This window comes from Stenella coeruleoalba (assembly GCF_951394435.1).
Source record: "Stenella coeruleoalba genome assembly, chromosome: 20".
In the NCBI taxonomy this organism is placed as follows: domain Eukaryota; kingdom Metazoa; phylum Chordata; class Mammalia; order Artiodactyla; family Delphinidae; genus Stenella; species Stenella coeruleoalba.
The window spans coordinates 41,278,073-41,301,001 of record NC_137166.1 but is presented as its reverse complement, the minus strand read 5'-3'; the positions used below and the strand labels follow the sequence as shown (position 1 = coordinate 41,301,001).

Genomic DNA, 22,929 nt, shown 5'->3' with positions numbered 1-22,929 from the left:
GTGGCCACGGCTCACGGGCCCAGCCGCTCCGTGGCATGCGGGATCCTCCCGGATCGGGACACGAACACGCGTCCCCTGCATCGGCAGGCAGACTCCCAACCACTGTGCCACCAGGGAAGCCCGTGGTGGCTTCTCTTGTTGCGGAGCACGGGCTCTAGGCGCATGGGCTTCAGTAGTTGTGACTCTCAGGCTCAGCAGTTGTGGCTCGTGGGCTCTAGAGCCCAGGCGCAGTAGTTGTGGCGCACGGGCTTAGTTGTTCTGCGGCATGTGGGATCTTCCCGGAACAGGGCTCGAACCCGTGTCCCCTGCATTGGCAGGCGGATTCTTAAGCACTGCACCACCAGGGAAGTCCCTGCCCCATTTTTATTGGGTAGTGATGATGTTTCTCCAGGTGGGGGTGGGGGAGGGAGGAGGAAGGGTGTAAAAGTTTGTGCTGCTGCCTCTTCCCCACCCGCTACCCCACCATGGTCAGAGCCAGACCCTACAGGCCAGGCTGGATCCAGGCTGATCATGGCCTTGGTGAGGGTCTGTCCAGCTGCACTGGTGCACACCAGCAGCCCAGAGGGCGTGGTGGACAAACTCCTCGTCACATTGCGGGATCCTGGCCAGGAGGGGGTCCCCTGGCAGGAACAGAATTTTCAGGTGACTCAGAGGAGAGTCAGCATGATGAGCTGTAACACTGTAAATGTCCCTTGCTTCCTGGGGCTATTTGGACGGATTCCAAGACACCACCTGATCATACAGGGCATTGCCTTTAGCCTGATCACCACTTGCCTTTAGCCTGACCACCACTTCCTCCTAGAGTCTCGTGACACAAAGGCTGTATTGCAGGTGGCCACAGAGGAAAGCGGAACCGCAGGTGCAGCTCAGCCAGACTGAGTGTCCGGCAGAGCTGGCAGCAAGGGGTGCCAGCTGGGGGCAAGGTCTCCTGCCCGTAGCGCCAGAAACAGGGAGAGATGCACGTCCTTCTGGCCTTGCTAGTCAGACCCACGGAGTTCACTAGGGCCATATGCCGTAGAAAATCCTGTTTCGATTGGATTCTAAGAGGAGAAAAAGGCAGGTGATCCAAAACTACAACTTCAGAAGTAGTTTCTTTTTCTCCAATATTATTGTATTATAAAAGTAACATAAATTGTTGTAAAAAAGGGTAATAACAGAAGTGTACAAAATCACACGCACATACCATCTTCCCCCCACCAAGGACTGCTCACTAGTGGTGTGTACATCCTACCAGTTGAAATAAACAGGTCATCAGTTGGGTCTGAAAATACATTTGTCTCTTAGAAATTTTGGTGATTGTAAATCTTTGTAGAGTGGCACGCACTTTGTACACACACGGTAGGTGTCTGTAAAGATTTGTAGAAGTGACTGAAGGGAGTCTGTTCATATTGTGGCCCCCTACCCCTATGTGAATGGATGGGGACGCCAGAGGGAGGCACCTGGCAGAGATCCTGGAAGGGGAGGAGACCTCTTTACAAGTGCCAAATTCATGTTTTAATTTTTATGGATGCGGAAAAGGTAGATTCTGTTCATCCAAACTGCCCTGAGTCTCCAGCATGGTGAAAAGTTAAATTAGATGTATTTTTGTGTATTGCAGGGTATTGCATGCTATTTCTATGCTTTCTGGTTGACAGCTTCTGGCTAACTCATAAACAAACAATTCTGTTTTCCAGAGCTTGGTGGTTGAGTGAGGGGTTGCATGACTAGGAAGGAAGGCAGAGAAAATATCTTCGTGCTGGAGAGGCAGCAAAAAGCACCCCACTCTTCCATGCCCTGCGTGAGGGTCACGAGCCAGGGGACCCTGCATGGTCACCCTCACTCAGTCTTACTCCTGACCTAGAGACTTCAAGTTCACACTGTGCCCTCAGTTTGCTGAAGACGCATCTACATGTGTGGGCTTTAACTTTGGCTGCGTGGAAGAAAGGCCCTCACTGGTTCTTGGGGTGGAGGAGGGCCAAGCGCCAGGCACTGCCTAGAGCAGGGCCCCCCCACCCCCTGCTGGGGAGGAAAGACTGCTCCCTACCCTGTGTCTGCCTTCCCAGTGGCCTGGCCTATCTGCCTTTTCACTGTCAGTCTCTGCATGTTGTAGGTCAAGTAGCCTTTCCTTTCTTCCAAATCCACTGACTTCGGTTTTTGCCTAGGTGCTGCTCTTAACTTGTTTCCCAGCTGAACAACTTAACTATACCCTAAAGGCATGTGCGTGTATATTAACAAATAGAGTTTTCACTCTGGGTGAACTTATTCTACTTAAGACTTTCTTAGTTGTGGTTACCAGAAGATCGAATCCCCAATGGTTTAGGCAGATAAACACACCATGGTACATTCCTACGATGGAATTCTACTCAGCAATTAAAAGGAGCAAACCACTGGTAAGTACAACATGGATGAATCTCAAAGCATACTATTGAGCAAAATAAGCCAGACACAAAAGCATACATGCCCTATGATTCCATTTATATGACATTCTAGAACAGGCAAAAGTCTACGGTGATAGAAATCAGAGTCTTGGTTGCCTTGGTGGGTAATGAGAATGGTCTATATTCTGATTGGAATAGTGGTTACATAGGTATACACGTTTATCCAAACTCATTGAACTATGTACTTAAAAAGCTATGTATTTCATTATGTGTAAATTATACCTCAATTTTTAAAAAATGGCTTAGGCAAGAAAGGGAATGCATTTGGCTCCTGTAACTGAGAAGCCCAGAGGAATGGCTTCAGGCCTGCCTTGATCTAGGGCTCAAATGCTGCCCCCAAAACTCAGTTTCTCAGCTCTGCTCCCCCTAGGTTGGCTTCATTTGGGGGGAGACACTCCCCCCACAGTGGTAACGTGGCTGCAGCTGCCCAGTCTCACATCCTCCTAGGTTCAAGGCTGATGGGGAAAAATGAAGGCCCCTCCTGATGGGCTCTGTTGTCCTATGTCAGGTGCTCACCCTGAATCAAACTCAGGGCTGGGGCCTTTGGTTTTACAACTAGCCAAGCATGAATCAGATGTCCTTTCCCTTGGAAGGGAGGTGTGGGAGCATGGATTTATAACCCCTGACCGCTATGGGCTGCGAGGTGGGAGAGTGGGACCGTGGGTCACTGTGGCCAAAAGATATGCACTGAGCTGGGCAGCCCTCAGCCAGGAAGCACGTAAGGGGTGTCCGGGGGTTGGTGGGCGAGCTGTCCCCGATTCCCACACATTCCTGCTGCTCAGGCTCATCTCAGAGTGGCAGGAAGGACGTGGGCTTAAGTCCTCCTCCCACCCTTACTGCCTCTAGCATCTTGAGTAGCTCACTTACCCTCCAAGCCTCAGAACTGTGGGGTCCGAGATGCCATATCAGAGTCCACGTGGGCTGACTGACAACGTGGGAGACGCCACTAAGCTAGTGAGGAAGCTGAGCTTTACTCAGTACTTGCTTTTCTTGGGTGTTGGCAGTCGGACCATCCTTCCACGTATTGAGACTGACGCCAATGCCCAAACCTTAGGCTGGTCAGGTAACTGACAGACTCTGTGTAGTGGACAGACTCTCAACTTCACTGTAAGACTTGTGGACAGTGACCCTAGAGGCAAGGACAGTTCATTTGTTCCCCCCAATCCCTCCCCACTTCCCAGGCCAGGCAGGCGTGACAGGTGCTGCCTCAGTCCTGGGCACAAACCCTCAGTTCAGTTTGGAGCAGCTCTACATCCTGTTGTGAACCAATTAAGAACTAAGGTATGGCTGAGGACTGTGGGTCCCCACTAGCAGAGAACCCCTGGCAGGGGCCGGTGGACAGCTAGCAGCCTCTGGTGATGCCAGGGGGTCTTTTGGACAGTCTTGCCCAGATTCATCTCTCAGGGCTCTGGGAAGTTTCCAAACAGCCCTGCGGGCGTTTCTGGTGTTTCCAACAGGTCTGGCATTCCTACATGTCAGTAAGAAGTAATGTAGTTTGCGGTCCAATTACTCAGTCAAATCTAATCCTAAGCATTCCTATGTCTTATCTGGAAACTTGACCCTACATCTGTGGGCTGGTTAGGGTGTAGTGATTCCAGGCCAGCCAGAAGTTGGGTGAAGTATGGGAGCAGGAAAAAGTTCTTATCCGTGAGAGGGAATGGCTGCGTAATCTTAGCTCTGGGAATGTATGTAAAGGAATTAGTTATTAAGGCTTCTCTGTAAAATAGAACACAGCCTTGGTGAGCCATGTAATTTTAAGTCAGATTGAGCCATCCCTTCGTAGTAATTTTAGGACGTGGAAAGGAAAGAGAGTGACAATTACTTTAGCCCTTTACTATTAAGTTATCTTAATATTAAAGACATTTTAATCTTAGATCTGAAAAGAGAGAATTAGTTTTCTGATTTTTATTTTAAATCAGGGATCATTTAATGGTTTGAAAGATGTTAATTTTAAGACTATTCCAGCTCAGATTCTGAATATCTGTGTAATTTGAATTTGGGCGGCTGCATGGGGGACAGGTGGGTGGCCACCTGCTGGGATGGGAGAGTGAAAAATCTTTGTGGAAGGAGAGATGTAACGTATTTCTGACCCTCTAGTCTAAAGGCCACTGATATGGGAATGCCTGAGAAGGTTGGGGCTGCAGAGAACCCATTTCTTCTTCCTTGGGGTCAAGGCCATGGATGTGGCTTGGGCAGAGGTGTGGGAGGCTAGGTATGTGTGGAGCTGTGATGGCAGTGACCAAGGCAGTGACGTAGAGAGAAAGGGCAGTCCCCTCACCAAATACTGTCCACCAGCCACGCCCAGGGTGTGATTACAAGTCCGTCAGGGCGGAACCGAAAGATAAGCTTCAGAAAGGAATGGAGCGTTCCCTCAGATCTCTGGGCTTCTACCTGCTGGGGTGGGAAAAACACTATTAGGCTAAAAGGAAATTTTTTGAATCACTTTGCTGTACACCTGAAACTAACACAATATTGTAAATCAATGCTACTTTAATTTAAAAAAAAAAAAAAAAGCTTTTCCACCTGCTCCCCCTTCCCCTCCGAGCGCCGCTCCGACTGCACCACGCTCCCTCTGAGCTCCGGGCTCCTACTAAGCTAGTGCCACCGATGTCTCCCTCCATCATGATCATCTACCGGGACCTCATCAGCCATAATGAAATGTTCTCTGACATCCACAAGATCCAGGAGGTCTCGGACGGGCTGTGTCTGGAGGTGGAGGGGAATATGGTCAGTAGGACAGAGGGTAACATTGATGACTGCCTCCGCTGAAGGCCCCGAGGGCGAAGGTACCGACTGCACAGTAATCACTGGTGTGGTTATTGTCATGAACCATCACTTGCAGGAAACCAGCTTCACAAAAGAAGCCTACAAGAAGTACATCAAAGATTACATGAAGGGCTTCCCTGGTGGCGCAGTGGTTGGGAGTCTGCCTGCCGATGCAGGGGACGCGGGTTCGTGCCCTGGTCCAGGAGGATCCCACATGCCGCAGAGCGGCTGGGTCCGTGAGCCATGGCCGCTGAGCCTGCGCATCCGGAGCCTGTGCTCCGCGACGGGAGAGGCCACAACAGTGAGAGGCCCGCGTACCGCAAAAAAAAAAAAGATTACATGAAGTTAATCAAAGGGAAGCTTGAAGGACAGAGACCAGAAAGAGTAAAACCTTTTATGACAGGGACTGCAGAACAAATCAAGCACATCCTTGCTCATTTCAAAAACGATCAGTTCTTTATTGGTGAAAACATGAATCCAGATAGCATGGCTGCTCTGCTGGACTACCGTGAGGATGGTGTGACCCCATATATGATTTTCTTCTAAGGATGGTCTAGAAATGGAAAAATGTCAATGAATTTGGCTGTTTGGATCTATCACCTGCTCGCCATAACTGGCCGGCTGCCGCTTTTCATCCACACAACACCAGGACTTAGACAAATGGGACTGATGTCATCTTGAGCTCTTCGTTTTGATGTTGATCTGTTTGGAGCGGAGGCATTGTTTTTGAGAAAAAAAAAATGTCATGTAGGTTGTCTAAAAATAAAATGCGTTTAAACTCAATTTAGAGAATGCCTCTTAGTTTAGTATGTAATATCTAAATCCATCCTGTGTAGCCTTCCTGGAGAAGCTAGAACCTGGTGGTAGACCACTACTAGAAAGCATAAGACCATCTTCAGATAACTTCCACAGTGAAAACCACTTCCGGGACTTGGAATATACACAAGAATCAACAGTGATTCAGTTGAAGTAAAGGGAAAGACCATGCTCATAGCAGTGCCAACATTTGAAGTGGATTTCTTACACATTTCATCACCTACAAATGGAAGTGATTAACTCTGGAAGAAATTACCAAAAGAATAAAAAGAGACTAACACAGTTGGAAGAAAAAAAAAAAAAGAGGATGGGAATTCCCTGGCGGTCCAGTGGTTATAGGACTTGGCGCTTTCGCTGTGGTGGCCCAGGTTCAGTGTCTGGTGGGGAATAAGCTCCCGCAAGACGCACAGCTAAAAAAAGGAAACTCTTTTTCTGATTTTAAACTTTTCACAATGAAACACTGATTGTAATCTAAATACCCCAGGAAATAATGAATAGAGAACACAGACAATTCACTGAAAAAGCAATTCAAGTGATCAATAATATATGAAAAAAAATGTTTATCTTCACTAATAATCCTTGCAAATTGGGAGCATGGGATACCTGTTTTTTGCATATCAATTTGGCAAAGATTGGAAATAATACTTTAAACTCAACAGTAAAAAATAACCCAGTTTAAAAATGGGCAAGGAGGAGGCTTCCCTTGTGGCGCAGTGGTTGAGAGTCTGCCTGCCGATGCAGGGGACACGGGTTCGCGCCCCGGTCCGGGAAGATCCCACATGCCACGGAGCGGCTGGGCCCGTGAGCCATGGCCACTGAGCCTGCGTGTCCGGAGCCTGTGATCCACAGCGGGAGAGGCCACGACAGTGAGAGGCCCGCGTACCGCAAAAAGAAGAAAAAAAGGGCAAGGAGGGAATTCCCTGGCGGTCCAGTGGTTAAGACTCTGCGCTTCCACTTTAGGGGCGAGGGTTCGATCCCTGATTGGGGAACTAAGATCTCGCATGCCCTGTGATGTGGCAAAAAAAAAAAAAAAAAAAGTTGGGCAAGGAATCTGAATTGATCTTTCTCCAAAGATACATAAATGGCCAATAAGCACAAGAAAAGATGTTTAACATCATTAACCATAAGGGAAATGCAAATCAAAACCACAGTGAGATAGCACACATCCTAGGTTGGCTCTAATAAAGACAATAACAAGTATTGATGAGGATAGGGGTAAATTGGAACCCTCGTCTAGTGTTGGTGGGAATGTAAAATGTTTTAGCCGCTTTGGGAAATAGTTTGACCTCAAACGGTTAAACATAGAACTAACCATATGACACAGTAGTTCCATTCCTAGATCTATAGCCAAGAGAAGAAAGGAAAACATACATCCACATAAAAACTTACACACAAATAAGCAGCCCTATTCATAAGAGCCAACAAGTGAAAACACCCTCAAATGTCCATCAACTGATGAATGGATAAATGAATGTTCATATTGATTGGAGTGTTAGGGACAAAAAGGAGTGAAGTACTGATATGTTCTACACCACGGAGGAACCTTGAAAACATTATGCTGAGTGAAAGGAGCCCATCACGAAAGACTGTATTCTGTATCATTCCACTTAAGTGAAATGTCCAGAATAAGCAAGCCTATACAGACAGGAATTATCAATAGACTCATGGTTGCCTAATGCTATCGGGGAGAAGGGACAGGAAATAGAGAGTACCTTTCTTTGCTGGAGGATAATTGGGCTGGTGCTAAGGGGGAGGAGGGGGCTTAAAGAGGTTAGATGCCCTGTAACTCAGTCCTAGAAATATACCTTAAAGGAAAAACTTGAGGTTTACAAAGATTCGTGTTTACAAATATGCACCAAATAATTATAGATAATAGCAGATACTTGGAAACAATCTGTCTGACCATAAGGAAATGGTAAATCCTAAAAAAAGGCAACATTATGCGATTATTAAAATCATGGTTTTGAGGAGCACTTCATAACAAAGAAGCACTTCTATCACTTCATGATAAAGTGAGAAAACATGATAGCCTATGTGTGCCACTGTGCAGAAAAGGGTTAACATGGCAGACCTGAGGCTGCTTTCCTTAGGAAGACCTGCTTGCAAGGTTGGCCCCTGCCTGGTCTCTGGGAGCTTGGCCCTTGGAGTGTTCCTTTCATCCCCTAAGTGATGAAGTTGGCTCGCTGTGTCTAAACTAATGGCGAAAACCATGTGGTTTGCAATGAACACCTGCTTTCCTTTCGGCAGCCTGGAATTTTGGTATGTGCTAGGCAGAAGGTGCCTTTGTGATCAGCCCCTAATAAAAACCATGAATTTGATTTTCTAATGGGCCAACCTGGGCAGTGACACTGCATGCATGTTGCTGCATTTTTGTTGCTGGGGGAAGGGTGTGCTTTGTGTGACCCGTCATAGGACAGAGAAAGCATAAGGAAGCCTGCACGTGGATTCCTTCAGACTCTACCTCTGCTTCCCTATGATCCAGCTATGTATCTTTACTAAACTGCTGTCATAAATCTTAGCTGTTGAGTGCAACTGTATGCTGAGTCCTGTGAAACTCCAGACATGGGGCTGGTCTGGGGAACTCCCTACTCAGCCACTAATGTGGAAAGTAACAATATGCATATATTGTAAAATAGGTGGGCAGGAAAGAAACCAATCACAGTGGCTGTTTTGGAGTTGTGTTATTAGGACTGACTTTTTAAATATTTTTCGTATTTTATATATTTTCCATGTTGGAAAATATATTACTTTTACTTTCAGAAAAAATGAGTTTTTAAAACATTTTCTGTTGTATTAGACGTTTGTCATCATTTTTAGAGTGGCTGACCTCTGAAGGGGCATCTCTTGTTTTCCCTCAGGGTTGCAATCCCCTCGCACAGACTGGCCGGAGCAAACTGCAGAACCAGAGGGCTGCCTTGAACCAGCAGATCCTGAAAGCCGTGCGGATGAGAACGGGAGCGGAGAACCTTCTGAAGTAGGTGTCTGCTGGCTCTACCACCTTGGCTGGGAGCCCGGGCTCTCCTGAGGCCTGTCCATCTATTTCCTAAACTCCCAGGCCTGCCCAGCTTCCTCTCTCAGCTCTTGGTTTTAGCTTTGAGTTTCCTCCTCCTTTCTGGCACCTGGAGCGGGCCCTGTCTCGCCTAGAGCTTGGTTGTGTCAAAGAGAAGTATTTTACACAGCCTGTCTGTGTGTTTGGGATAGAAGGGCGAAGGGGGAAGTCCAATGATCTGATTCCTGTTTGTTTTCCCTGCTTTCTTTGGGACCTGTTTTCTCTACTGCGTAGCACTATGCCTGATCTAGAATCACTGCTTGCTAAATATTTGTTGAATGTATAGAGAAAAGAAAGGCAACACAACATTGTAAATCAACTATACTTAGGTTAAAAACATTAGATTTGAAAAAATAAAAAGGGGAAAAAAAAAAAAAAAGAAAGAGAGAAAAGGAAGGCAGAAAGGAGGGAATAGGAGCCTTTCAATTGCCAGCGTCCATCTTTAATGAGAGGGGCCCAGTACAGCTCTGGGCTCTTGGGGCACTCATTATTATTCTCTGATGGTAACATAGTTACTTATCAATCATAGAACTCACAGAGGCCTTACCTGTAGGCAGCTCTAAGCCCTCCCCACACCCTTCAATGCAATGCAAGATGATGTGGCAGCTTCCTCTTGTTTACAGAGTTCAGACTTCTTCAGAGCTCTAGGGGTGACTCTTGCCAGCCCCACGCTGCCTTCTGCACTGGGTATGGAGGCAGGCAGTATGTCTGCTGCCCGGCTAAGTGAGACAGATGCTTCCTGGAGCCTCAGAAAGACATGTGGAGTGTTTGCTGGGACCTGGAACCTGGAAACCTGGCAGGATATGGATAATGGGTGTTCCCAGTAGGTCTGCTTCACTGTTGAAGACCTTAGGGAGCCCTGAGGCTGATTGGAGGCTGTTGGGAAAAACAAATACACCAAACCAGGTGGATTGGTAAAAAAGCCACAAGACTCTGGTGGTCACATACATGTACGAACAGTGTGATCTGCTCTTCCATATGGGCCGCTCACCCGAGCACTCAGTAAAGACAAGAGGAGGGTTTCTCACCATGAACTAGGAGTAAATTCATGTCTGAATCGGTCTGTATTTGTTCGTTAGGAAAGATCTCTGAGGTGTGAAATGGGGGAAAAGAGAGACGCAGGACAGCATGCCCTGCGTATGTGTTTAAAAAATACGTGCATATGCTTTTGTGTATGCATAGACTTTTTCCAAAAGGGGCGAAGAAAAAGCTGTTAGTAGAGTGGGCTCTTGGGAGTAAGAGCAGGGTTGGGTGGGTAGACGTGACTTGTCACTTTATCCTTTCAGTGTTTGAATGTTCTTTTAACAAAGTGCGTGGATTACTTTCATGCATTTTTATTGTGAAATACTGCAAAGGCCTAGAAGAATAATATAAGCAACCCACTGTCCCTGGGTCAGGAACAACAGTGCTGTGCCTGTGTTGGTTTTGTTGCTCATGGACTAGCAGAGGATGCAAGTCCTGGGGTGGCCAAGTGTCTGGGAACCTCTTCTCCAGCTACTTCTGTAACAGGGTGGAAGGGAGGCTGTTCCTGGAGCAGACTGGGGAAAATACGGTAACATTCCACCTTTTGAAACGACTGACCGTGTCCCTGTCCCCAGAGAAGTTTGGACATGGGAGTTGTCAGGTCTGCTGCACAGCGGGCCTCAGCGGCCAGTACAGCTCGAGAGAGGCCCCCAATTTTGTTTGTTTGTGGTTTTTTTTCTTTGGCTGCAGTGGGTCTTTGTTGCTGCGCGTGGGCTTTCTCTAGTTGTGGCGAGCGGGGCTACTCTTTGTTGCGGTGCGTGGGCTTCTCATTGCGGTGGCTTCTCTCATTGTGGAGCACGGACTTTATCCGTGTGGGCTTTAGTAGTTGCAGCACGTGGGCTCAGTAGTTGCAGCGGGCGGTCTCTAGGGTGCGTGGGCTTCGGTAGTTGTGGTGCATGGGCTCAGTAGTTATGACTTGCGGGCGCTAGAGTGCAGGCCCAGTAGTTGTGGCACATGGGCTTAGTTGCTCTGTGGCATGTAGGATCCTCCTGGACCAGGGATCAAACCCATGTCCCCTGCACTGGCAGGCGGATTCTTAAGCACTGCGCCACCAGGGAAGTCCAAACCCCCGATTTTGGGAAGTCCTGCCGTGTGCTGAGCTTGCTGTGCTGAGGACGCTGCAGGTGTGGTCCCCCTGGTGTGTTTTGTGGCCTTGGGTTTTGGTTGACACCTTGCCAGGCCAGCTGTGCGGCCGAGGGGGCAGGTGGGCAGCTCTGACCCTGTGCCTGTCCATTCACGCAACAAATGGATTTACTGAGCACCTACTAAGTGGCAGGCCATGTCTGAGATGTGAGGGGATAAGGCCGCAAGCAATTCAGACGAGGCCCTGCTTTCCTGATGCTTAATCTCTCGTAGGGGAAACCGAAATACACAAGCAAACAAATCCACTCACGTCAGGAGGTGATGTTTTCTAGGGCACCGATGAAAGGGAAATGTGATAGAGGCTGATGCAGTGTGATGTGGCCTTGGAGACGGAGGGTGGTCAGGGAGGCCCCCTCTGGCCAGGGCACTTGGCGTTGCTAAGGTGGGGCCTAGGGCGGTTTTGTCTGTCTTGCTCTGTTAATGACACCAGCAAACAGCCTCTCTGAGGCTCATTGTCTGGTCAGCAGTTGTTGAGCTGGCGGGGTGGGGGTGGAGTGAGGTTGTTAATGATTCTTGCAGTGACCTAAAAGCTCAAAGTGCCCCTCTCTTGGGAATGTTGTCAGAGGAAACCCTAAAGGTATTTATTAATCTGACTTAACCGGCACCAACGGTTTCCCGAAAACAAATAGGGCGTGTAGCCGAGCCCAGCTCTGGCCCGTGAGTGTTTCTGGGTGGCCGATTAGGTGATTGTCCCTGCCAGCAAAGGGTAGTTTCAGTCATAAACCGGGCCCTGCCGTCCTGTCGGTCTGTTTTCAGGTTCCTAAATGTCCTACTGTTGCTCCCTGATAAAGGCAGAGCCGTTGGAATGTTTGGGGGAGTGGGCGTTTGGGAAAATGTCCCCCCAAATGCAGGAACGTGAGGATCCCAGTCCTTACCTGCATCGGTCAGGGAGCTTTGAGTCTGGGCGGGTGCTCTGAGGGGCCTGGTTTCCTACCCCTTCGAGGCCTTCTTCTCCGATCCGTATCGGCCAAGAGTCCATGAGCTTCCTGGAGTCTGATTAGGAAGATATCAGATATTTTCAATGTGCTTTTTTAGGCTAAGCAAGGATAATATTCTCTCTCTTTTCCTAGCTCCCTTCCCTCCCTTGAGAAAAGCTGGGGTAGGAACGTGATGATGTTTCTGAAAAACAGATGGTCTCTGTGAAATTTAAAGCAAGTTGCCACATAGTTCAATTTTAACTAACTGGTTCTTTGAACAGGGGTGGGTCATTTAATATCTTTGGGCTTCAGGTTCCCTTCTCGGGGCCAGGTGCGCATGGAAAAGAGTGAAGGGGGCTGGGACTGGTGCTGTGATGCGTTAGGGAGTGGTGGGGACTGCAGTAAAGAGCAGAGCATATGCTCTCTGGAGGGGCGGCAGCTACAGTGTGGCCCATAGAGGGGGCAGGGCCAGGGTTGCCAGATCGTCAGTTTTGCTTTGTTTTGTTTTTTTCAGGAGAAGAGAGAGAGATCTGACTTTTGTCCCCTTTTTTATCTTCTGATAGTTGAATTTTAAAATATCGGCAACTAATTCAAGGGGGAAGAAATAACACCCTGGGAATCAAGTGAGCAAGTCCCGTGGACTTCCAGTTTGCAACTTCTGGACCAGAGGGTCGTGAAGTTCTGGGACAGGGGTGCCCTGGGGTGATTTGGGCTGTATGAGAGTGACTTGAGGTTAATGACCGCTCACACTGTCAGTTCTGAGAGGGGCTGGTGTCTGGGCAGTGGGGTGTACGAGCCAAAACCTTGGGGGCCTGCACCAACTCTGAGGCCTGCCTTTCTACACTGAGAGATGGGCTGGAAGCAGGTGTCCTGCCAGACCGGCTGATCTGCTGCCTTAGCCAGGTGGCCACATGAGGGCACTGGGCAATACTTGCTCTAGCTTTCCTGAATCCCTGGCAGAGCAGGATTTGGGGTCAGACAGATTAAGGCCAAACTGTTCCAGTAAGGTCTGTGAAGCTGGTACAAGCCTGTGTTGCCTGTCAACAAGCCTGTTCCTGGAGGGACAATTTTACTAAAAGACTTGAGAGAAAAATTACACTAAAATAAATGGAGATTCATGGGTCAGAATGCAAATTCATTTACATCTTTAAGACAAAACATGGGGATGTTAGAGAAGTTTTGGGCTCGGGGCAAAGAAACCATACATCCCATGGGGTGTCTATGGTGGAAAAGGTCTCAGAGGCTCCAACTTGAGGGACATGCCTGGATGTTGTCAGTGGCCTCAGGAAATCATAGACTGTGGCCTTCTTTTTCCTGTTCACATATGGTGGCTTTATCACTCAGAGTAAGTTGGACACCTTTTCATTCTTTTTTTCTTTTTTTTAAAGTTTTTTTAAAAATAAATTTATTTATTTATTTTTGGCTGCGTTGGGTCTTCGTTGCTGCACACGGGCTTTCTCTAGTTTTAGCAAGCAGGGGCTTCTTGTTGCAGTGCACGGGCTCTAGGCGTGTGGGCTTCAGTAGTTGTGGCACGCAGGCTCAGTAGTTGTGGCTCACGGGCTCTAGAGTGCAGGCTCAGCAGTTGTGGCGCATGGGCTTAGTTGCTCCACGGCATGTGGGATCTTCCCAGACCAGGGCTCGAACCTGTGTCCCCTGCGTTGGCAGGCAGGATTCTTAACCACTGCACCACCAGGGAAGTCCCACCTTTCCATTCTTGACTTTTGCAGTATGTGTATGCTCTTTAGGAAAAACCCAAGGGAGACGGCCTCTCCTTGGTGGTCCAGGCCAGAAGGAGGCCGTGGAGAACATGGGCAGGGAGACCCTGGGCAGGAAAGGGCTGAAACACCCTACTGCCTCATCCTGGTCGGTCTCAGGGCCTCTTTTGGCTGTAACATCAGTTATCAGACCACAGGGGTTTCAGAGTAGAAGCGTACCCAAGTGAAAGCTGAGAAAACCCATGTTCTTCCAAAAAGGCCCCTAGAAGGGATTCATTTTCACCCAGAAAGGCAGCCCAGGTGCAGAGCACCAGTACTGAGGAGCCCGAGGTTCTGGTCTTCATCCCTGATTTGGGCCAGCTCTTCCCCCAGCTGGGGCGCAGGGGAACTGGGCACACCCACCGTGTTGAACCGGTGGCACCTCATTCGAGAAGCCCCCCTACACCAGTGAATCCGTGAGAAATCATGACCTGTACTAGGAACAGCACACGTTCTAGGCTTCCGTTCTGAATCAGCGTTGCACCCTAAGGTCAGCATTGTGGAAACCCACCCTGAGAGCCCCACCTGGCTACCAGCTTTTTCCGGAGTGACGCATGACTCTCATGAAGAGGTCCATGTCCGAAGAGCAGGTCATTGATTTGTTGCAAATCCTAAATCTCAAATTGTTGCCAAGTCTAGAATAAGTAGCAGATCCGTATCTAGAGGTGGGAAAATCAGGAGTTGGCATATTTGGAGGTTCTCCAGGTGTTTGGGTGGGGGTCTTAGGGCCTCAATTGTCATATTTAAGCTGGACCCATTCTGTTGCTGAGAACCAGTCACACCCCCCCATACCCCAAACCCCCAGCCCCATCCCCGACTCACACACCGTTGCTTCTAGAGAGTGGTCTTTACTCTGCCCTTTTTTCTTTCATCAGCTGAAATTGAAAGCCTCCACCGTGTGGAAAGGACAATGTCAGGTTCCAAGAGAAACAGTAGGAAAAGGTCTTGTCCCTCCAGGAGTTATAATTGTTTGTCTTGCCTCACTCTAACATGTATTTGAGGCACCCTGACACACTCGTACAGCATGTAAGATTAAAACAGGAGCGAGTGAGGATATGGGGGCAGGAGGAAGAAGATTAAAAGAGATTTAGCTGGAAGTAAGGCTAGTACACGCTACAAGCTCTTATATCCTCTGTTAGATGTGGGCCATGTTTGTCTCCGAGTTTTCCGGCAGGCAGTAAGAAGGGAATGTGACCTGGAACACATTTCATACCCATTAGCTGGAAGCAGACCATTTGCTAAGAAGAAGTTGTTCCCAATACCGAGGGCTGGGAGGATTTCCTCCCTTGTACCCTCGTAGACTTTATCAGCTAGTGAATCAGTCATGTTCTCAATAACATCTCTGTAGCTCAGGTTTTACAAGAGGCAGATTGTGAACCACGGTGTGTAATGAAATCAATTCAGTGGGTTGCTGTGGTATAATAAAAAATAAATATTTGGTCTTTGTGCCTGGTTCCTGGCACAGTGCACCTAAAACCCTTGGAACCTCCTGCATGTCTTTTGTATGCTAATGCGATGACACCTGATGGGGGTAGGGGGCCTTCAGGAGGGGGAGCTATTTGCCAGAATAGACCAAGCCTGTTTAGAGGGTTGGAACTTTCAGGCTCACCCCTGGACTTCTGGGAAGGAGAGAGGGGCTGGAGATTGAGTTCAGTCACCGGTAGCCAATGACTTCATCAATTATGCCCTGGTAATGAAGTAATGAAACCTCCATTAAACCCCTAAGTGATGGGGAACTTCCAGGTTGGAGAACACATCGAGGGGCAGAGAAGGAGGCCTGCCTGCAGAGGGGATGGTGGCTCCTCTCCCTCCTCGGCCTGTGGATCTCTTCCACCTGGCTGTTCCTGAGCTGTATCCTTTAAAAATAAACCCCAATAAATGGAAGTAAAATGTTTTCCTGAGTTTTCTGGGTCATTCTACTGAATTTTTTTTTAACATCTTTACTGGAGTATAATTGCTTTACAATGGTGTGTTAGTTTCTGCTTTATAACACAGTGAATCAGTTATACATATACATATGTTCCCATATCTCTTCCCTCTTGCGTCTCCTTCCCTCCCACCCTCCCTATCCCACCCCTCTAGGTGCTCACAAACCACCTAGCTGATCTCCCTGTGCTATGCGGCTGCTTCCCACTAGCTATCTATCTGTTTTACGTTTGGTAGTGTATATATGTCCATGCCACTCTCTCACTTTGTCACAGCTTACCCTTCCCCCTCCCCATATCCTCAAGTCCATGCTCTAGTAGGTCTGTGTCTTTATTCCCGTCTTGCCCCTAGGTTCTTCATGACATTTTTTTTTTCTCTTAGATTCCATATATATGTGTTAGCATACGGTATTTGTTTTTCTCCTTCTGACTTACTTCACTCTGTAGGACAGACTCTAGGTCTATCCACCTCACTACAAATAACTCAATTTCGTTTCTTTTTATGGCTGAGTAATATTCCATTGTATATATGTGCCACATCTTCTTTATCCATTCATCTGTCGATGGACACTTAGGTTGCTTCCATGTCCTGGCTATTGTAAATAGAGCTGCAATGAACATTGTGGTACATGAATCCTTTTGAATTATGGTTTTCTCAGGGTATATGCCCAGTAGTGGGATTGCTGGGCCGTATGGTAGTTCTATTTGTAGTTTTTTAAGGAACCTCCATACTGTTCTCCATAGTGGCTGTACCAATTCACATTCCCACTAGCAGTGCAAGAGGGTTCCCTTTTCTCCACACCCTCTCCAGCGTTTATTGCTTCTAGATTTTTTGATGATGGCCATTCTGACTGGTTTGAGATATCTCATTGTAGTTCTGATTTGCATTTCTCTAGTGATTAGTGATGTTGAGCATCCTTTTATGTGCTTGTTGGCAATCTGTATATCTTCTTTGGAGAAATGTCTATTTAGGTCTTCTGCCCATTTTTGGATTGGGTTGTTTGTGTTTTTGTTATTGAGCTGCATGAGCTGCTTGTAAATTTTGGAGATTAATCCTTTGTCAGTTGCTTCATTTGCAAATACTTTCTCCCATTCTGAGGGTTGTCTTTTGGTCTTGTTTATGGTTTCCTTTGCTGTGCAAAAGCTTTGAAGTTTCATTCGGTCCCATTTGTTTATTTTTGTTTTTATTTCTATTTCTCTAGGAGGTGGGTCAAAAAGAATCTTGCTGTGATTTATGTCATAGAGCGTTCTGCCTATGTTTTCCTCTAAGAGTTTTATAGTGTCTGGCCTTACATTTAGGTCTTTAATCCATTTTGAGTTTATTTTTGTGTACGGTGTTAGAGAGTGTTCTAATTTCATACTTTTACACGTACCTGTCCAGTTTTTCTAGTGAATTATTGAAACTGAGAAGGGGGTTCTGGGAACCTCTGATTTGTAGCTGGTTGGTCAGAAGTTCAGGTGCCCTCCCCCTGCCCCCACCTGCTTGCAACTGACCCCCGAAGTGGGAGCAGCCTTGTGACACTGAGCCCTTAACCTGTGGGGTCTCTTCTAACTCTGGGAGTTGGTGTCAGAATTGAATTGAATTATTGGGCACCCAGTTGGTGTCAGAGAATCAGAAATGGAGAGTTTCAAACATTATTGTTTTAAAAAAAGAAGTTATTAGAGTTCGAACAGAATATCTTGGAGAGCATCACATGTACGGCCGAGTATGGTTTTGTGAGACTTTTGTTTTTGGGGGCGGGAGGTGCATGTGTGTACCGTGCTGTGATATAAATGCATTTCTTACTGGTGATCGTGCCCTTCTCCAAAAAAAATTCCCAAACCAATGACATTCACCAACTGAGCTTCCAATATCTCCTTGCCTGGCTGGGGAGTCCAAACATGCATGTGTGAAAACTTACTGGGCAGTGAGAGGGCAAGTGCCACGCTATCTGCAGCCAGGCCACAGCTGCTCTTTCTGAGGGGGCATAAGCTCGTTGATTGGTCATGGAGAACGAGCTGAAGCAAGGGAGGGGGAGAGAGGGAGAGAGAGAGAGAGAAGGGAATATATATGCACCACGGAGAGAAACTGTTGGGCCCAAATATGTGCAAGGCAGGGGAAGCCCCAGGGGAGAGGGCCAACTGCAGGAGAAGTGGTTTAGCGCTTTGCTGTCTGGAGGAAAGGTGGACAGGTGGTGAGCAAAGCTGGCCAATGACAGGTAGATGGATTTTCATCAGCTGAGGAGGAGAAGGTAGTCAGGTACTGTCTCTCTGGCTGGCTGGAGCTCTTGGCTGGTGACCCATTTCACGGATGAGGACAGTTCTGGTACCTGGCCTGAGCCATGGCTGAGGACTTGCCAAAATGGTTCAAGGAAATGTGCTCAGCAAGACCTGGCTTAGACCTGGGTTTTTACTGGGGTTTATTTTTAAAGGATACAGCTCAGGAACAGCCAGGTGGAAGAGATCCACAGGCCGAGGAGGGAGAGGAGCCACCATCCCCTCTGCAGGCAGGCCTCCTTCCCTGCCCCTCGATGTGTTCTCCAACCTGGAAGTTCCCCATCACTTAGGGGTTTAATGGAGGTTTCATTACTTCATTACCGGGGCATAATTGATTAAGTTATTGGCTACTGGTGATTGAACTCGATCTCCAGCTAGCACCTGTAAGGTCTTCGAGTAGGAGGCAGAACCTCTGCTTTGAGAATTTGGGTAAAGTTTGTTTCTCCATCCTGCTTAACACTATTCCATTCAACGGATATAGCACATTTTGCTTATCCATTTGCCAGTTAGATATCTGGCTTCTTTCTACTTTGGGGGCTATTAGGAATAATACTACTATAAACATTCACACTCTTGTCTTGGTTTGGACATATGTTTTCATTTCTTTCGTATAGATTCCTAGGAGTGCAATTACTTGGTTGTATGCTAAGTTTATGTTTTAACATTTTTTGAAACTACCCAGCTGTTTTCCCCAGTGGCTATGTCATTTACATTCAGCAGTGCATGAGGGTTCTAGTTTCTCTATACATCCTCACTAACACTTGTTATTGTTTGTCTTCTTTATCATAGCCAATCTAGTAGTTGTGTATTGGTATCTTATTATGGTTTTAACACGCGTTTCCCTGTTGACTAAAGACTTTGAGCATCTTTTCATGTGTGCTTATTAGCCATTCATAGAACTTCTTTAGTAAAATGTTTATTCAAATCTTTTGCCCATTTTATGAGTTCAGTAAAGTTGCAGGATACAAAACAATATACAGAAATCAGTTGCATTTCTATACACTAATAATAAACTATCAGAAAGATAAATTAAGAAAACAATCCCAACACTCCTACAGCGTTGGTGAGTCTGTAAGTTGGTACAGCCACTATGGAAAACAGTATTGAGATTCCTCAAATATTAAGAATAGAATTGCCGCACGACCTATGTACTCCACTTCTGGATATTTATCTGAAGAACACAAAAACACTAATTTGAAAAGATATATGTACCCCTATGTTCATTGCAGCATTATTTACAATAGCCAAGATATGGAAACAACCTAAGTGTCCATCAATGGATGAATGGATAAAGAAAATGTGATACACACACACACAAACACATACACCATGGAATATTACTTAGCCATAAAAAAGAATGAAATCTTGCCATTTGCAGCAACATGAATGGACCTTGAGGGCATTATGCTAAGTGAAGTAAGTCAGACAAAGACAAATACTATGTGATCTCACTTATATGTGGAATCTAAAACAAAACAAACGAAAACTCCTAGGGACTTACCTGGTGGTCCAGTGGCTGAGACTCCATGCTCCCAATTCAGGGGGCCCAGGTTCGATCCCTGGTGAGGGAACTGGATCCCACATGCCACAACTAGGAGTTTGCATGCCACAACTAAAGATCCTGCGTGCCACAATTAAGAGATCCCGTGTGCCGCAACTGAGACCTGGCACAGCCAGATAAATAAATAAATAAATATTTAAAAAAATAATAAAAAAAAAAACAAACAAAAACCCCCAAGCTCATAGATACAGAGAACAGATGGGTGGTTGCCAGAGGTGGGGGCTGCAGGGGAGATGAAATGGGTGAATGTGGTCAAAAGGTACAAATTTCCAGTTATAAAATAAGTCATGGGAATGTGATGTACAGCATAGTGACTATCATTAATAATACTGTACTGTATGTTTGAAAGTTGCTAAGAGAGTAGATCTTAAAAGTTCTCATCACAAGAAAAAAATTCTGTCACTAAGTATGGTAACACGTGGCAAATAGACTTATTGTGGTGATCATTTTGAAAATATACAAATATAGAATTATTATGTTGTGTACCTGAAACTAGTATAATGTTGTATGTCAATTATAATCAACTAAAAAAAATCTTTTGCCCATTAAAAAAAATTGAGTGGTCTTTTTGTTATTTAATTAACAGAACTCTTTATATATTCTGGATACAGATTCTTTATCAGATATATAATTTGCAAATATTTTCTCCCAGTCTGTCTTTTTTCATTGTTTTATTTAGATGGTATCTTCTGAAGCACAGAAGTTTTTAAATTTGTTGAGTCCAGTCAATCGATTTCTTTTTTTCTTTATGTGCAGTTTATTTATTTTTTATTTTCTATTTTTTTTGGCTGCGTTGGGTCTTCATTGCTGTGCACAGGGTTTCTCTAGTTGCGACGAACGGGGGCTACTCTTTGTTGCAGTGCACTGGTTTCTCATTGTGGTGACTTCTCTTGTTGCGGAGCATGGGCTCTAGGCACGCAGGCTTCAGTAGTTGCAGCAAGCAGGCTCAGTAGTAGCGGCACGCAGGCCCTAGAGTGCGCAGGCTTCAGTAGTTGCAGCACGTGGGCTCAGTAGTTGTGGCATGTGGGCTCTAGGGCATGCAGGCTTCAGTAGTTGTGGCACACGGGCTCAGTAGTTGTGGCTTGTGGGCTCTAGAGCACAGGCTCAGTAGTTGTGACACACGGACTTAGCTGCTCCACAGCATGTGGGATCTTCCTGGAGCAGAGATTTAACCTGTGTCCCCTGCATTGGCAAGTGGATTCTTAACCACTGCGCCACCAGGGAAGCCCTCAGTTGCTTCTTTTATGGATTGTGCTTTTGGTGTGTAGCTAAGAATACTTTGTCAGACTCAAGGTCATGAAGATTTTCTTCTAGAAGTTTTGGAGTTTTTGCTCTTTTACTGAGGTCTCTGATCTATTTTGACTTAATATTTGGTTTGGTGTAAAATTTAGATTGAGATTTATTTTTTGCCTATTGTGCAGAAAAGAGTTATCATAGCCGGCCTGAGACGGCTATCCTTAGAAAGCCCTGCTTGCAAGGTTGATGTTTGGCTGGTATCTGGAAACTTAGATTTCAGGAGAGTTCCCACCGTTCCCAGAACTGATAAGAGGAGCTTGCTATACTTAAACTATTTGCACAAACAATGTGGTTTATATTGAATACCGCTTTCCTTCTAGGAGTCTTGAATTTTGGAACATGCTAGGCAGAGGCGTCTACCTGACCAGCCCCCAGTAAAAACCCCAGTGAGCTTCCTTGGAAGATAGCATTTTCACGTGCGTTGTCACAACTGCTTGCTGAAGGAATTTAGCATGTCCTGTGTGACTCCTTTGGGAGAGAGGACACTTAGCACCTGTGCCTGGTTTCCTTCAGACTTCACCCCATGCACCTTTCCCTTAGCTGATTTCGCTTTGTGTCCTTTTGCTGTAATAAATCAGAGCAATGCATACAACTATATCCTGAGTCCTATATCCTGCAAGTTCTCCTAATAGATCACTGAGCCTGGCGGTGGTCTTGGGGACACTGACATGCCTAGGGATGTCCAATTGCTTCAGCATCATTTGTCAGAAAGACTTTTTCCCCCTTGAATTTTCTTGTCACCTTTGTCAAAAGCAATTCACCATAAATGTAAGGATGTATTTCTGGATTCTGTTCAGTTCCATTACCTTTCCTTATGCCAATACCACATCTTGATTACTGAGGCTTTATAGTAAGTTTTAAAATCAGATAGCATAAATCCTCTAACTTTGTTCTTTTTCAAACTTCTTTGGCCCTTCTAGGCCCTTTGCATTTCCATATAAATTTTAGGCTCAGTTTGTCAATTTCTACTAAAAAGCTTACTAGCGTTTTGATTGGAATTGCTTTGAATTGATAGATCAATTGGAAAGAATTGACGTCTTGACAATAGGGAGTCTTCCAATCCAAAAACATGAAATGTCTCTCCATTAAATATCACAGCAATGTTTTGAAGTTTTCAGTGTACAAGTCTTGTGCTTCTTTTCTTAATTTTATTCCTAAGTATTTTAATCTTTCTGATACTATTTTGAGTGAAATTTCATTAATTTCATTTCATTTCAAGATTGCTCATTGCTAGTATATAGAAAAAAAAATTGATTTGTATATTTTGAATTGTATCCTGTGACCTAACTAAATTTATTAGTTCCAGTATTTGTTTTGTGGATGCCTGGGGATTTTATACATGCAAGATTATGAGAGCTGTGAATAAAGACAGTTTTACTTCTTCCTTTCAATCTAGATGCCTTTCATTTCTTTCTTTATTTTATTGCTGCTGGCTTGAACCTCCAGTATGGTGTTGATTAGAGGTGGCATAAATGGACATCTTTGCCTTGTACCTAATCATAAGGGGGAAAGCATCAATCTTTCACCATTAAGTATGATGTTAGCTGTGGGTTTTTGTAGATGCCCTTTATCAAGTTTTGTAAATTATCTTTTATTCCTAGCTTGTTATGGATTTATTTTATTTTATTTTATTTTATTTTATTTTATTTTATTTTTTTGCGGTACGCGGGCCTCTCACTGTTGTGGCCTCTCCCATCGCGGAGCACAGGCTCCAGACACGCAGGCTCAGAGTCCATGGCTCACGGGCCCAGCCGCTTCGCGGCATGTGGGATCTTCCCGGACCGGGGCACGAACCCGTGTCCCCTGCATCGGCAGGTGGACTCTCAACCACTGCGCCACCAGGGAAGCCCCTTGTTATGGATTTTTATCATAAATCTGTGTTGGACTTTATCACCTGCTTTTATTCCTGCATCTGTTGAGATGACAATTTATTTTTTGTCTCTTATTCTGTTGATATAGTATGTTACATTAATTGATTTTCGGATATTAAGCCAACCTTGCATTCC

General features: G+C 46.0%; 1 protein-coding gene and 1 pseudogene across 2 annotated transcripts in view; both read left to right on the top strand.

Annotated features, from left to right (window-relative positions):
- RHPN2 (rhophilin Rho GTPase binding protein 2) overlaps positions 1 to 22,929 on the top strand; it is a 57,413-nt gene that overhangs the window by 5,115 nt on the left and 29,369 nt on the right. The window contains exon 2 of the mRNA XM_079907962.1: positions 8,858 to 8,973. Within this exon, the coding sequence (XP_079764088.1) occupies positions 8,858 to 8,973 (116 nt within the window). The remainder of the gene's footprint in view (positions 1 to 8,857; positions 8,974 to 22,929) is intronic.
- LOC307178916 (translationally-controlled tumor protein-like) lies at positions 5,040 to 6,279 on the top strand (annotated as a pseudogene). The gene is made up of 2 exons: positions 5,040 to 5,323; positions 5,539 to 6,279. The product of its transcript is annotated as a translationally-controlled tumor protein-like (transcript).